The sequence below is a fragment of the Triplophysa rosa genome, linkage group LG6, assembly GCF_024868665.1.
Source record: "Triplophysa rosa linkage group LG6, Trosa_1v2, whole genome shotgun sequence".
Lineage (NCBI taxonomy): Eukaryota > Metazoa > Chordata > Actinopteri > Cypriniformes > Nemacheilidae > Triplophysa > Triplophysa rosa.
The window spans coordinates 5,111,224-5,126,257 of record NC_079895.1 but is presented as its reverse complement, the minus strand read 5'-3'; the positions used below and the strand labels follow the sequence as shown (position 1 = coordinate 5,126,257).

Here is a 15,034-nt window from a genome sequence, read left to right as displayed (position 1 = left end):
TCTGGCCAAGAATCCTCTTAGACATGAGTTAACTTTGCATTTGGGTTGGATCTTATTAGATTGTGCAGATGAAAATTTGTTCGTCCCCATGAGACATTGCTTGATATCCATTCTGATCAATGATTTACATCAAAGGCAAGGGCACCTTGGCTATGAAGCTTTTTCTGGGCTTCACACTGTGACCCCTTCATATAATGTAGTTGTACGCCAATCAGGTGGGTAATTCATGAATTCAATGTCTCACCACTGTCTCCGCGAGCCCATTCATTAGCCTTGACATCCAGGTGATTGTACTTGTCTAAATTCATTGCCGTGAAAGCACAAATCATACCCTTGTAAAGGTGGGATAATTAAATGAAACGTCATTTTTCCTGGTGGAGTTGGAGTCGGTCTTTATCTGTGTTTTTCGTACCAGTTGTGTCCTGATTTAACTTAACAGGGAACTCTTCAGTGTTGTGCATGTAAAAATGTCTTTTCAACTCTTTCTATGCAAATTATGTATGTATTATAGATTGCACCTTAAATCATAAAACACATATTTAAAACTTATATCATAAATGCTGTCATATTAATGCTGCGCTTTTAATGTAATTAAATAAAAAATTACGTTTGTGTTTTCTAGTGTTCATGCCAGCAATAATTTATCAAATGATGACTAAATGATAGAGACGAGCCTGATGGCTTGGTTTCAAGACGCATGATGTAGATATATCTATCCAGATGCTTGGATCATATAGGTACAATGGTACTATGTATTTCAGGTTTCTGACAGCACAATCTCATGGGAATTCATGATATAGAAACAAAATGTAATCTGTATATAGACACAAATTTATCCTTTTTCACATCACTCAGCATGACTTTAAATATGATGTATTTTAATACAAAGTATCTTTCAACTCAACTCACTTTTATTGTCACATCACCACGTGTGGTGAGTGAAAGTCTTGGGTCCGTACTCCATACAAAATAGAATGCAGTTGGATGGACAACTGTATGACAAACAACTGTATGACTTTACAGACTTAAGTGACAGTATGTAGTTCAGACGAACAGTGCAAAGTATAAATAGACAGACTGTACAAAAAAGACAATATACATTATACAGTATATTACAGTATATACACAAGATATACACATTAGACGTTGAACATACACATTAAATATGCAGGTGTACACATGAACGTGTACGTATAATGGGTCAACCATATAGTGCACATAGTACAGATATAGGTATGTATATGTAGGTATGTATATGTAGTCATATGTATACTCTATATGTATAAATATATATCAAGGCAATCTGAGGGGAATTCGTACATATTTTACGAGGTGGCTCATTTGTGTGAAATCATACGATGATCAAAACGTGTATATAATGCCATGTGTGGGTGCATTTCAATCTTTGTGAATTCTCTCTGTATGTTGTTAAGGATATGTTGTATATCCAAGTAAACTAGAGCACACTGGTAGACATCACAAGGTGGCAACATTGATTTATTGCTGCACAGGCAAATCATACATCTTTGCTTAGCTTGTTTTGACCAAGACCTGTCTGGAGGCTTGTAATACCAGAACCATTTGCTACTTAAAGATGGCAAGTATTTGTTTTTCTCTTTTCCTCTATATTTCTTCTTTGGACAAATGTCGTAATTAAATCCCAAGCGGCCATGTGGTGAGGTACATGGACACTGTTCAGTCCCAGCTTAATGAAGCTGCGAGACCCTCCTGTGCCGCCTCAAAGAAAGCTTCCTCTCATGAGGACTCATGAGGATGGCTTAATATGAGTACAGTGGGTCATGCTTCATGCTGGGAGGAATTAATCAAAGAAATCTGACTTCCATGTGCCAACAGGTAGAAAATGGGAAGATGTCTGGAAGATGGCGAAAGAGAGAGAGAGAGAATGGCTGGAAGTGAATTGTCCCATTAGCGGCTTCCATGCATGCAAATTCAGATAGCAGGGTTCTCCACTATTTCTGAAATAATAGGAATATAAATAGCAGGGGTCTTTGACAGCTCTTTGACTTTTTCAAGTGTATTTCTATAGCATTTTTCACAATTTTGCATTGCAGACAATACAGTAGAGACAATAAATAAGAGTATAAAAGAAAAGAAATGATATTACAACATCAAACTTATAAAATACATTGTATTCAGATAGTATTATGGCAAATTGTCCATAAGACCCTAATATTCAGAGTGCAATTATTAAATATAGGGTATGTGTCTTAGAAAACAGTCACAAAGCAAAAACGGGCATATCCATACTTGCCAAGTATAAAAAAACAGATCCCAAGACCTTGGTGACTAGGAAATATGACTTGAATAAATTCATGACTCCATCACTTTTAAATCATTGCAGAAATCGATGTGCCAAAAATACGCCGTTTCACCCGAAGGCTTACCTACCTCGTTGCTTTATTACAGGATAATGTAATAAGATAGCTTACTAAGAAAGTATATACTTATTTTGAGACCAGACTTGTTTATAAAAAAAATCTGCTGCAATGCTGTTAAAGCATTCCCTGATCGAATCTAAAAATGAAACTTCTTGGGAGCTTTAAAATCCTGCTCTCCGTGTTCGAGCCAGCGCATCGTGTTTGGTTATGCGCTAACATGGTGTTTTTTCATACATTATATCTAACTTGCTGCTTTTAAATCTGAAAAAGATTTCTGTGCTTTGGAGACGAGAAAGATTAAGAGTGATTAAATGCACAGACACACCATGACAATTACACATATTATCTCTGGTTAATTAAATGCCTCCCTAGCATTTAAATATCTCAACCCCATAATATTAAAACACACCGCTTATTTCTGTGTGACCCTCCAACATGAACCATACATTTCATCAAGCCAAAAAAGATAATGAGTGACCTCACGTTATGTCATGTTCATCAGTTACACCCAATAATTAACGGAATCCATTAACAGGACTAACCTGCTACACCTCTGATGATGCAATTTCCCCCCTATTGAAGTTGATAGATATTATCTCTCAGGATATCAGTCCTGAGGAATATAAATGTGGAACTTACTATGAATTATTTTAGACAGAAATACTGTTCATCGTGAATCAGAATCACTCAAAAACTAGCTGCTTTTCTCACAGATGTCAGTATCCTTGTCAACAGGGATAGCAAATTATTAAATGCTGGAAATGTGTTTTCAAACTGCATTGTGGATCAAATAAAATGGATTTTTCTAAATTTGTTTTGAAACCCACACAGTAAAACTGAAGTGCTTTATTTTGTTACATTTTACAACATCCTTTTCTTAAACAACGTGACAGAAATATAGTCTTTGAAAAGATGCTTTTCTCAGAGGAACAATTCTTTTTTACTGAACTCTAATTCATCTTTTTTCTTCTCTCCAGATAATTTTCAGAACAGATGTGCAGTGAAAGCTTAAAAAAATGAATGTTCGGAGAAGAAAACAGATATTTCCCATATGACAACTAACCCTGTTTACTTATTGATTCTTTTTATTTAATGCTACCCCCTCAGCAATTTAAAACAGCTGAATACTAGGCACATGCTGTATATACTGTATAAATATAGACAGCCGCAGAAAACAAGAGACCATTACAAATTTTCATTTAATCAGCATTTCTATATGTATTTCAACAAAATCAAACCTCAGGAGTGACATAAAGCAATGTGAAAAGACTGACAAGACACATGAAAACTGTGATAAAAATCCAGGTTATCACATAAAAAATAATTGTTTAACTTTTCCTAAATATATGTACAAACATTACTATTGTATTGCTTGGACTTGTTGTTTTTTTGTGCAGTATTTGAGGTCTGAAAAATATAGAGCATCTTTTCTGTTATTTTGACCTGTTTTCATTTTCTGCAAACAGAAACAATATTTCTATTTAAAATTTGGGAGAAATTTCGTTAGTAGTTCACAGAATGAAACAAAAATGAAAGTTTCCCGAACACATAGCCTACCTAAATAGAAAAAAAATCAGAAAAACTAAATATAATTTAGATATAGTCTCTTATTTTTTCCAGCATTATATATATACAGTATATATATACAACAAATACACACTTTTAGGTATTTCCCTGAAACATTGTAAAACCTTTAATCAAACGCTTCAGAATGGTGTTGAAATATGATTTCATAAGAGTGCCAATCACCGCATCTTGACAATGGCCCTGTTTACAGTTCTTGAAATGTTGATACTCGCATTGTGAGCCGAACAAATCAGCGCTGGCAAAACATCAACTCTCCAGCACTCTGCATAATGATAATACATTCTAAATGTGAGGGAGGTGAAAACAAGAAGGCATTAATTGTGTACAGCATACAAGCATTTAAATGCATTTCTGATATCATCATATTGAAAGAACTGACCATATTGACATCAGCCCAAACAATCAAACATACAAGATCAACAACTGGTAGAAAGGCTCTTTTGAAAACATGTCTGGAAGAATTGTAGTTGACCTTATGCTTGGAGGGTTGTAAAATCACGTGTTGCTGTCAAGGCTGTTTGACAGAGAATGATAATGTGAGAGGTTTGAAAGGAAAGCTCTGTTTGCCGTGCGATGGCTTTGAGCTTTGGTACATAGAGCGGATGTCTATAGGACAGACGAAAACACAAGCCCCATAAATGCCGTCCCTTTTCACTTTGTGTCCCACAGAGTTGTAATAAAATCCTCAGCTAAAGCCATGTGCACATTTTGTCCGTCCCTCAAAGAAAACCATTATTTTTGCCTTTTCTGCTGGTGTTGCTTTTCACCTTTAAACGTGGTTTAGGATTTCGTTTGCAAAGTTTACAGACAAATGATTTGGCCACAGACTGCATCATAAATCAATCCTTGTTGTTGTCCCATGAGCTGATTTGACGGAGAAGGACCTGTATGGGTTAAGGCAAGATTAATATGTGTAAACTGTGTGTGCAGAAGCAGACTTAGCACACACAACAGTCCCAGCAGCCATATTTATGGGGAGAAATGACCTATTACAGTATCTAATTTGTGGAGAATCGATTCTGCTATCATGCTGCATCATCCAGCCAGAGTCGCTGTGATGTTTATACTCCAACCGACCATTCATGGCATCTGTCAGGCAGGGGATAGAGCTGCTGGTAGAGAGGGAGGAGATGGGATGATATCACTAAAGAGAAATAAAGGCGAGATATTTCTACAGAAATATATATACAGGTATATATATATATATATATATATATATATAGTACACTGTACTATATACAGTATATACTATATATATACTGTACATATGATATATGAGTGCTCCCAGGGATAACACATACTGATAAAATGTACCTTGAGTCACTTTTGATAACACCATCTGTTGAATATGTAAATATGATATCTTAAAGAGCTAAAATATGTTTCTTCAATGTCTTTTTGTCAGAAAATATTTGTCATCATTTGCCAATAATTTCTGATATCGTGTGCTATATGTCTCTCATTTCAAAGTATTGAGTTTTTTCTTGGTCTAGCCCATCATCAGACTTCCTGCACTGCTTATCTCTCCAAGCTATTTTAAGACCACAGTTTCCTGGCATTGTGCCTCACAGGACATCAAAACATCAGCATGAATAATCATCATTATTCAGTATTACTAAATACATGATTATATACACAATGTAAGATAACATTATAAAACCAAATGTCCCAAAATAAGATTTTAAAGTTTAAAGTTTCACCTGTGCACAGTAAAATCGCCAGTGTTAAAAGGGGTCAAATTAACTCTCACAGTGTTTATATAATCCACACTTTGAGAGTGTGGATTATATATACCGTGAGTGTTAATTTGACCTTTTTTAACACTGGCGATTTTGCTGTGTGTCTTCTAACAGCAGTGTTGGGTGTAACTAGTTACTAAGTAATTAGTTACTGTAATTTAATTACTTTTCCCTTGAACAAGTAAAGTAATTAAATTACAGAAAAAACAAAAGTAATGCCTTACAGTTACTTCTGATGTAATTAAACTAAATACTCTGTGTAATATGTGTGTGCAATAGTGGAATTCAAAAGTCAAAGTTAATAAGAGTACGTTTAATATTATTTATTTGAATGAATTAAAATAGCCGTTTCATGTCTATCCTTGAATCACTTAACTAATCAAGATGGATATAGGGTATAGAAAGTAATTAATAATAAGTAACTAAATACTTATTGGAGAGAGTAATTTGTACAGTAATCTAATTACACTATTGAATATGTAATTAGTAACTAGTAATTAATTATTTTTCAGAGTAACTTACCCAACACTGTCTAACAGACATGTTTCCAACTGAAAATGTTGCCAGTTGCTAATATTACTTAAGTTAAAAATAGCAAATTGTTGGCTTTTATGTTTCTTCTTTATAGCTGTGAAAAATAAATACGTTGCTATGGTTGTCACCATGTCAACCATTGCATAGCCAATTCACACAATGAATGATAATTTAATGTATTCACATCTGGTTATGACTTACAAAACTTGGCAGCGTGAACGTGTCGTCTCACAGGAGCCATTGCAATGTTTTTGGTTTTTGTCCTATAAACTTTATTTCTACCTTAGGCAGAAAAGATAGATTACCACTTGTGTTTTGCATGTGCAGCAAACAGAAAATAGGTCTGCCTCACAGACGTCAGTGGGCAAGGTCTCACAGAGCCAGTGTGCCATTTCCTCTTTCTGCTGCTTCATCTTTTTTTGTTATGAAACATGAAACACCTGTGTATATTTTAAATGTGGCGCTGACAAACCTGCATGTCGTCCTTTTTAATAAATCACCTAATAATTGAGTTTACTGTTACCTATCGGGCATCTGTATTACGCTATTGGATGATGGCTGAACAGGGAATTGCTGCCATCTGCTGGCACGACATGAGCGCTACATGCTGTCAACATTGAAATGTCATAACATGTTTGAACCACCCAGAACACCATAGCAAGAAGCCAGCAAATCATAGAAACCTCATGGGACACCATAACCATCCGTTACGCCAACATCCCTTCAAACTTGAATTCTTTAAGCTAAATACATTTACAAACTACATGAAACACGTAAAACCTTAAGCTTGTGTGCAAACCACCTTCCTGACACAACCTTTCCAACCAGGTGACTTCGTTTGCAAATCTAGCCTATTTGCAGCTAAGCAGTCCTCCTGAATCTTTAAAAGGATAGTTCACCAAAAAATGAAAATTCTGTCACTGTTCACTCACCCTCGAGTTGTTCCAAAAGTGTATAAAATGTGTTGTTCTGTTGAACACAAAAGAAGATATTTTGAAAGATAAGGGAAGCTAAACAGTTCTGGGGCACCACCGATTGTTTTTTCCTACTGTGGAAGCCAATAGTGCCCCAGAACTGTTTGGATACATTGTTCTAAATATATATTTTTCAGATGTGTTGAGCTGAACAACGACATTTACACAGGTTTGGAACAAATAGGGGGTGAGTAAATATGGCAGAATTTAAATTTTTGGGTGAGCTGTCCCTTTAAAATGTAATGAATAGGTCTGATTAAACTGCTCAATGCTCATAGGGAACAGCAGATGGATGTAGAGGTGAGGCTTTTCTTGTAACTATTTATGCTTTTTCTGATTTTAATACAGTACCACTACGTTAATGCTCCCTATTGTTAAATTATATCTAATTGAATCCAGCGCCACTCCTAACACATTTCTCTATGATCTCATCTCAAATCCTGATATAAACTGTCCTCTCACATTTGTCTATAAAATCAAAGAATACACACGTTTTGACAACACATAATACATGTGGCTTTTTCAGTGGTTAAAAAACAAAACCATCACAATGTTTTAATTTTATGTTTACAATATAGTACTGTTTAACTTTATGTTGGATTACACCAGAGGAATTTGTTCTTTAGGTCACTGGATTTTGTATAGGTTGTTCCTGTTGAACATGCTGTGATCTTTCTAGCTAAATAATTCCCTCCTGCTCTTACCATCTGTTGTTTTTCACCAAACTAAATAGAGGTAGTGGATTCTGGAAACAATTGAAGGCATTGCCAGTGCCACTTAATCATATGTGCATTGTTTGCATACAGTTCAGTAATACTGTAGATATTCCTATTCTAGGATTCTGTCTCTACAAGTACAGTTGGGTTTAGTGTAGTAAAATAAATCTGGCATGTGAAGATATTTTTTAGTAATTATTTCGTATACATATTTATTCAAAACAAGTCTATCCATACAATGCATCAGTTGCACGTCTTTAAAATAACTGCATATTTTCCTTTAGCTCCTGTCATGACATATTGTATTTGTGTCATAAACAGTGTCTGGCGTTGAACTAGACATTATCTTTTACTTAGGGTGAATTGCCCTAAAGTGGGACACTGCCAAATGTGGGACACTTAAGGTGTAATGTTTGTAGCTCTCTCCTAAATAAATGAATGACAGTGAAACTATTGGTTAGTCAAAGCTGATCAAAATCACATGACCTCTCAGATGTCCAGTCATATTTGAGGGCGGAGCAATCAACAGACAAGAAGCACATGGTGTGAAGACCGCCCAAAGGTCAGTGACATAGAGTTTTGACAAACTTGATATTAAGGAGTATAAATTAATTTTAAACAAAGCAGTCCTGCTACTTTTTGGTCTAATGTGTTTATGAAATGTTTGTCCATCAAAATGTAGTATAACTTTGTATGTTTTACAATATACAACTTTTTGTTATATATAACTTTGTATGTATAAACTTTATATATTTTTTTTATCAAATTTCGTAGTGTCCCACCTTAGGACATATGGTTTCAAAAAGTGGGAAAGTATGATGTGGGACGGTACTTCAGTCAGTCAAAAATTGTGTTGTGGGGCATGGTTTGTGGGTTTATATTTTTTATGTTTTTTTTTGCAATATTGGACAAATGGTCTTAAATGTTTTTAACTGCAGTTGATAGCATGTTCATGAATTCTGACTTAAGGTTGGATCTTTCCCAAAGTTTGGTTGCAAGCTGTGTTTTTGTAGTTTTTTAAGCTGCAAGATTTTCTATTTGGTCTTCAACAAGGCCTAGGCTATGCATGTTGTTGTTGTAGCCTATGTGTTTGTTAAGTAAAGTGGAAAAAAAAGAGATCAGTAAAGAAATTTTGACTGCATTTTCTGTGCAACTTATTTCTATCATAACAACATAGGCCTATCATAATAGTTGCTTAATGTCTTTATAATAAATGCATCATATTGTATTATTTGTCTGATGATTTGCTGAATTTCCATGTTTCAACCATCCATAACAAAGAGCATTTTACTATTAAATCAAGGAGCGGTTCGCCTTTTATCATAGACTTTTCAGTGTCCCACATTAGGAAACTGCTCATTTTCTCAGACGATTGACACTAAGAGCACTAATATGTCTATAATTTCTTTTATGAATGTGTTATCTGCATTTTCTTTTTTTATTTGATTAGGACACATCCTGTTTTTTTTAAAATGGTATTGTGTATGTAACGTTTTGGCAACACATCTCAATATTTCACAAAATCTGAAATGCAAAAAATGTCCCACTTTAGGGCAATTCACTATACCTTATTTTGTATATTGTAGAAGGTTGCAAGCTGCTGTCAAAACAAATATGAGTCACAATCTTTGGCTTTAGGCTTTTTTATCTTGACTCATATTTCCAAATAAAATCATCAGGTGTAATAAAATGTTGAAACGGTATTAATGAAGTCTTTCCCTGACTTTAGCAAACTGATTTGAAGGGCTCAGTAATATCAAGAAAAGCAATTTCTAAGAGAAATGGAGAGTAGAGTTTGTTCTTCGCAAGAAAAATATAGTGAGCTGTCACTACTCAGGCTCATGGCAGATTTATCATCTGTCACTGAGGCTGCTGAGGCCATATTAATATATTCATTGACAAACTCAGCAGCAGTTTTCTCTAGCTACATTCCCATTGTGCTTTGGCAGGAGTTAGTAGCCGGCTTGTCATCCCAACATGACAACCTTTTACCTCAGAACATCTTTGCATATGTATATACTGTAGATTTGGCCTTAACATGAGTATGCTGTGTTCGCTTTAGCTGTATTTTAGGTTAGCTGTGCCTGTGGTTCAGTAATCAGTGTCACAGACACAGAATTTGTCGAGTCGAGTTAGATGACTTTATTTATCACATTAGTACAGGTACAGGTGGTCTCTTCCTGCAGTTAGCACACTGCGTTTTGCTCTAAATAAAATGTGTCTGCTAAATGACTAGTAATTAATTCACAGATGGTATGGAAATGCCATGAATTAAACATTATTTCATTCATGTCTTATAAACATGGAGAATTATACGGGGCTTGTAGAGTTCATTCATCAGTTTATAAACACTCCGATGAATCCATAGTATGCCAAAATTAACCATAATGTAAGTTTTTTTGTTATAGGGACAACATCTAGTTACTGAATTAAAAAACATGGTTGCCTTTTTAATAAGGGTGACATTGCTTTAAATGTCTAGGGTGGCCTAAAGAGTCCTTGTAGATTTACACTGTAAAAAAAACTACAAAAGTGCTTCTGTGCTACAAAAGTGTTTTCAGCATATCTTCCCTGCAATGCAGAGTTGCTGTAGGCTAGAAGACAAATCCAATTTAAACAATATATTTAGTTGCAGAGCACGCAGTTTCAATAAAATTAAAAAGCGATTTAGTTAGCCCTTCACTTTTATAATATTTTTACATATTTTACTCACATGTCATTCCTAACCTGTAGGCCTATGACTTTCTTCTGCAGTGCACAAAAGAAGAAATTATGAAGAACATTGGTAACCAAGCAACATGCTCTTATTGACTTCTGTATGGACACAAAACCACTTAGACATTCCTCAAAATATCTTCTTTTGTGTTCCACAGGAGGAAGAGTTACATACGGGTGTGAATGACATGAGAGTAAATAAATGATGACAGAATTTTTATTTTTGGGTGAACTATTCCTTTAAGTTCTGTTACTCTGTTCTAGCTCTACCAGAAGACAAATACTGGTGTTGCACAGGAGTCCTTTGACTACAACTGTAACCACACCTTCCAAAATAATCTCTTTTCAAACACAACTTCAAGATAACAGCATCGGTTTCAAATTTTAAATGTGATTTGACCTCTTTCAGTTTGACATCTTTGGATTTTACATGTCAAGAATTCTTCCCTCGTCACTGCACTATTATAAGCAACAACTTCTGGTTCTGCACGCACAAACAAACACAGGTAAAAGATTGAAGAACGTTTTAGGAATGTTATTTTTAAGCGTACATCGCCGCCTAGTGGTAAGCAAAATATATTTTTGACGAAAGCGAAAGGAAAGCGATTATTTCCTGTACGTGGCACTAAAACGCCAAAAAGGTTTTAAATAACACTCGTTTTTTTTCTCGTTAAGGAAAATAAATGGATAAAATCGTATTGAAAAATAAACCTAAACTCATCGACTGGCTAAGTGGGGATCACATCGGCATTTTGCAACATGTTCAATCTCGAGAGTTTATAACAGATGCTGAGTACGATATGCTGAAGTACATTTCAGTTCCTAGAAAGCAGGTTATTGAACTAATGGACATCATTTTAGGAAAGGGAGAAAAGGTGTGTCGAGAATTTCTGAAAATGCTGAAGGAAGATGATGTGAACGAATTTTCTCCACAACTCAGGGACTGGATTAAAACAGTGAACAATTCAGGTATTTGCGACAACACAATAATATATCGTAACTCTATGTTATTATAATATATGTTATTATTATATGTTATTATAAACTGGAGGACTAATGTATGTCGTTGTTTCCGCAGACACCACAGACAACGCGGCACAAACAACACCACGCGCTCAAGTAACAAGTTAGTGCCATTTATTATTTCTAAGTGAGAAACATAGGGTTAATTTTCATAATTGTCAGCACCTTTGTGCCTTTTTAAACATGCAAACTATTACTGCATGTATAATAAACAATTGTGTGCCAAAATATTTGACAGGGGTTTTATATCAACAGGTCATATCTCTGCGTCTGGTGGCACACACTGTATTTGCACCTACCATAGCATTTAATAGAGGCAACTTTAACATGAATGTACTTCCAAACAATACAAACAGGTTATTATAATATGATTTTAATATGTAGCCTATTGTGATAATACATCAAAGTGTTATTCTGTAATATAAGCAACATAATTTATTTCACAGCAGAAAAATGTCATTAGTCAATTCAAACCTGTATGCCTATACCCCATTTAATTTAGCTATAAAATAAATAAACAAGTACAACAGCCTCTTGTTTTCTAACATTACAGGCCAAAAGAATAAAGATTGTGAAGGAGGAGCATCTGATAACAGGCCAATAGGTTAGATTTCAAAAGACAGAATTTTATTGATTTAATTATTGATTTAACAGTAGGCCTATTGAATAATGTTTTTTCTACTTCGACTTTTCCTTTATTTTCTTCCCTTCTTTTAATATTTCCAGATTGTGAGGAGTTTCTGAAGAAGAAGATGAGTCCCTTGGTTCAAGGAGTGAAGCATATTGACCTTATTGTTGATGATCTTGGTTTACACCCTGAATCAGTTGCAAATATTAGAGCACAGGCAACAGATCAAAACAAGATGAGGAAGCTGCTTGACTATATTAATTCTAAAACCATCGCTGAGCGTCTTGTTGATGCTTTGTTTAGGCATGAAAGTGATCTCATGAATGATCTACTCAGATGAAAGTTGTGGGATGTTTACTGATTAACAATGTATTTTTTTTAACCAAATATCTGACCGAGTCAAATGTGGCATTATGCAAAACAGCTTAAAGCCAAAACCGTCTCAGGCTTTTAAAAAATATGTGATTGGAATGTTTACAAATTTAGTTTTAACTCCTGGTGTTTATATAATGCACTTTTTATGCTAATATTACCCATTGGGGCGGTTTCATAGACGGGGATTAGTTTAGGTCAGGACTATAGGCTTTAGGTAAATTAATTTAAGTAGCCTACTTTTTACAAACATGCTTTACAAAAGATTACTTGTGGGCATTTTGAGACTAAATAATGCATATTTTAAGATATGTCAGCGCAAGCCATTCCATTGTGTTTATTGACAACTGTTTTGTTATGAAAATAAAGTTTCGGGTTTTTGTTCATGTTCAAGTTTTTGTTTGTATTTTATGCATGTCTCTAAACCCATATGTTGCCTATACTACCCCGTTCATTTAAACAGACTGTGTGTCAGAAATGAAGTTGCAAACATCAATCAATGCACATGATGTGATGCATAATTTAGTAATAGTTGTTTTAGCGTGAAACTAAAGAAACTGTGACATAAAATGCTGTAAGGTATTAATTAGAAGGTAGCCCATCAAGGCCTGCAGCAGCTATAGCCTATTTTTAAAACTTGTTGTAAATGAATGTAATGCAAAAATAGTAGATAAACCCTTAGGTGCTACAAAAGCTTCTTCAGAGCCATGCCATAGAATCATTTTTGGTTTCCATTTACTCTAAGGTTCTTATGAAACTATATTTCTTACTTTTCTCTAAACCTACAAACCTTAGGTAGTGGGTTTGTTGTCTATATTTTAACATATAAAGCAAGAGATGGTTCGTTTGATAGGTTAAAAAAACAGCTTTACCAATGTCAGCTGTTTACCAATGTCAATAATGATTCTGTCTATTCAACAATTAAAATAAAAATACCTTCAGTTTTTCCACAAACTGTCAATTGACATAAACATTAAAAGATCTCTATAACCCAAAAATTTAGTCATTGCATCATATTTAACGATCGAGTACTACTTCCCTAGCAACTTGCGCGCTGTCGGGTATGCGCACATGTTTACATATGCTTTCACAATTCCTTTTCACACTATGCATGCATGTATGTTTGTTTAATCTGAAGCTGCAATGACAGATTTAAACCACTGGATGGAGATGGTGATTCAGCGAAACAATTAAAGAGAAGGTAGGAGGGATTTCAATCGTGCAACATGGCAACAGTCTGATATAAAATGCAAGTTGTTGTGCACATGATATCGCATTTCTGCCCTTAGATGGGTAATAAACTGTTATGTATCCCCGCCATAGCACTTTGTATATGCTAATAGGTTGGTTATGCTCTTAAGCAGCCTATAGGCTTTTGTTTGGTGTTTGCTTTTGTAATGTAGGCCTACGTGACTAAATGTTTCTTAGCAAAGGTGTGAAAAGTAATTTAGACTCATTTTTAACTTGTGGCAGGCAGAAAGCACATGCGATGGACTACATAAGGGTTTACAAAGATCTTTGCTTTCACATTTATAACAGTACTGTTTTTTGGAATCACCAGTAGTTATGAATCGAAGCTGTAGATTTACTGTAATTTAGACCATGTGTGTTTGTCCTTGTATGAGTTGACAAGATGTAGCCTAACTTGGCACACAAAGGACAACATTGTGCATTAAGAATATCGAAAATAACGTAAACTCAATTTACATGGTCCCATTGGCTAGAAAGATAAGATGACATTAAAATTAGGTCACACTTCAGTATAGGGGGCAATTTTCGCTATAACAAACCCTTAACTACAACTTTTTCCCTAATAAACTCTTAATTTGTTGCTTACTAATAGATAGTAAGGTAGTTGTTAGGTTTAGGTATTGGGTAGGATTAGACCATGTAGTTGACCATGTAGAGTATGGTCATGCAGAATATGTGCTTTATAAGTGCTAATAAACAGCCAATATGCCAATAATAGGCATGCTAATAACAGGCATGCCAATAACAACTAGTTAATAGTGAGAATTGCCCCCTATACTAAACTGTTACCTAAAATTACATTTAAAAACGTCAAAATAGCGAGAGCTGGTTGCTATATTCTAGAGGCACGAGGCTGCAACCTGAGAATGTGACATCACCCTAAAAGGGATACTTCACCCAAAAGGTTGTTCCAAATCTGTATAAATGTCTTTGTTCTGATGAACACAGAGAAAGATATTTGGAAGAATGCTTGTAACCAAACAGATCCCCCAACAATCCCCATATCCCCCCCCCACCACCATTGACTACCACAGAAGGAAAAAATACTTTATCTTTTTTTATGTTACAAAAGAAGACATGTTGAAGAATGTAGGAC

General features: G+C 35.0%; 1 protein-coding gene across 3 annotated transcripts; it reads left to right on the top strand.

Moving 5' to 3' along the window:
• Positions 1-11,256: 11,256 nt before the first annotated feature.
• On the top strand, positions 11,257-13,069 carry si:dkey-10c21.1 (uncharacterized). Of its 3 annotated transcripts, XR_008963174.1 has the most exons (5): positions 11,257-11,633; positions 11,743-11,790; positions 11,943-12,043; positions 12,241-12,291; positions 12,414-13,069. XR_008963174.1 is itself a non-coding variant. In XM_057336764.1 (4 exons), exons 1-4 carry the CDS (start codon positions 11,348-11,350, stop codon positions 12,653-12,655), a joined length of 627 nt encoding a protein of 208 aa, XP_057192747.1. In that variant the 5' UTR covers positions 11,257-11,347; the 3' UTR covers positions 12,656-13,069. The 3 variants fall into 3 exon arrangements, 2 of the variants coding, with proteins under 2 accessions (XP_057192747.1, XP_057192748.1); XM_057336764.1 differs by lacking the exon at positions 11,943-12,043; XM_057336765.1 differs by lacking the exons at positions 11,943-12,043; positions 12,241-12,291.
• The last annotated feature ends 1,965 nt before the right edge of the window (positions 13,070-15,034 follow it).

Coding starts and splice junctions, on each gene's coding strand:
- si:dkey-10c21.1 (XM_057336764.1), top strand. CDS start 11,348: ATGGATAAAATCGTATTGAAAAATAAACCTAAACTCATCGACTGGCTA. Junction 11,791..12,240: donor ACCACGCGCTCAAGTAACAA/GTTAGTGCCATT, acceptor CTAACATTACAG/GCCAAAAGAATAAAGATTGT. Junction 12,292..12,413: donor ATCTGATAACAGGCCAATAG/GTTAGATTTCAA, acceptor TAATATTTCCAG/ATTGTGAGGAGTTTCTGAAG.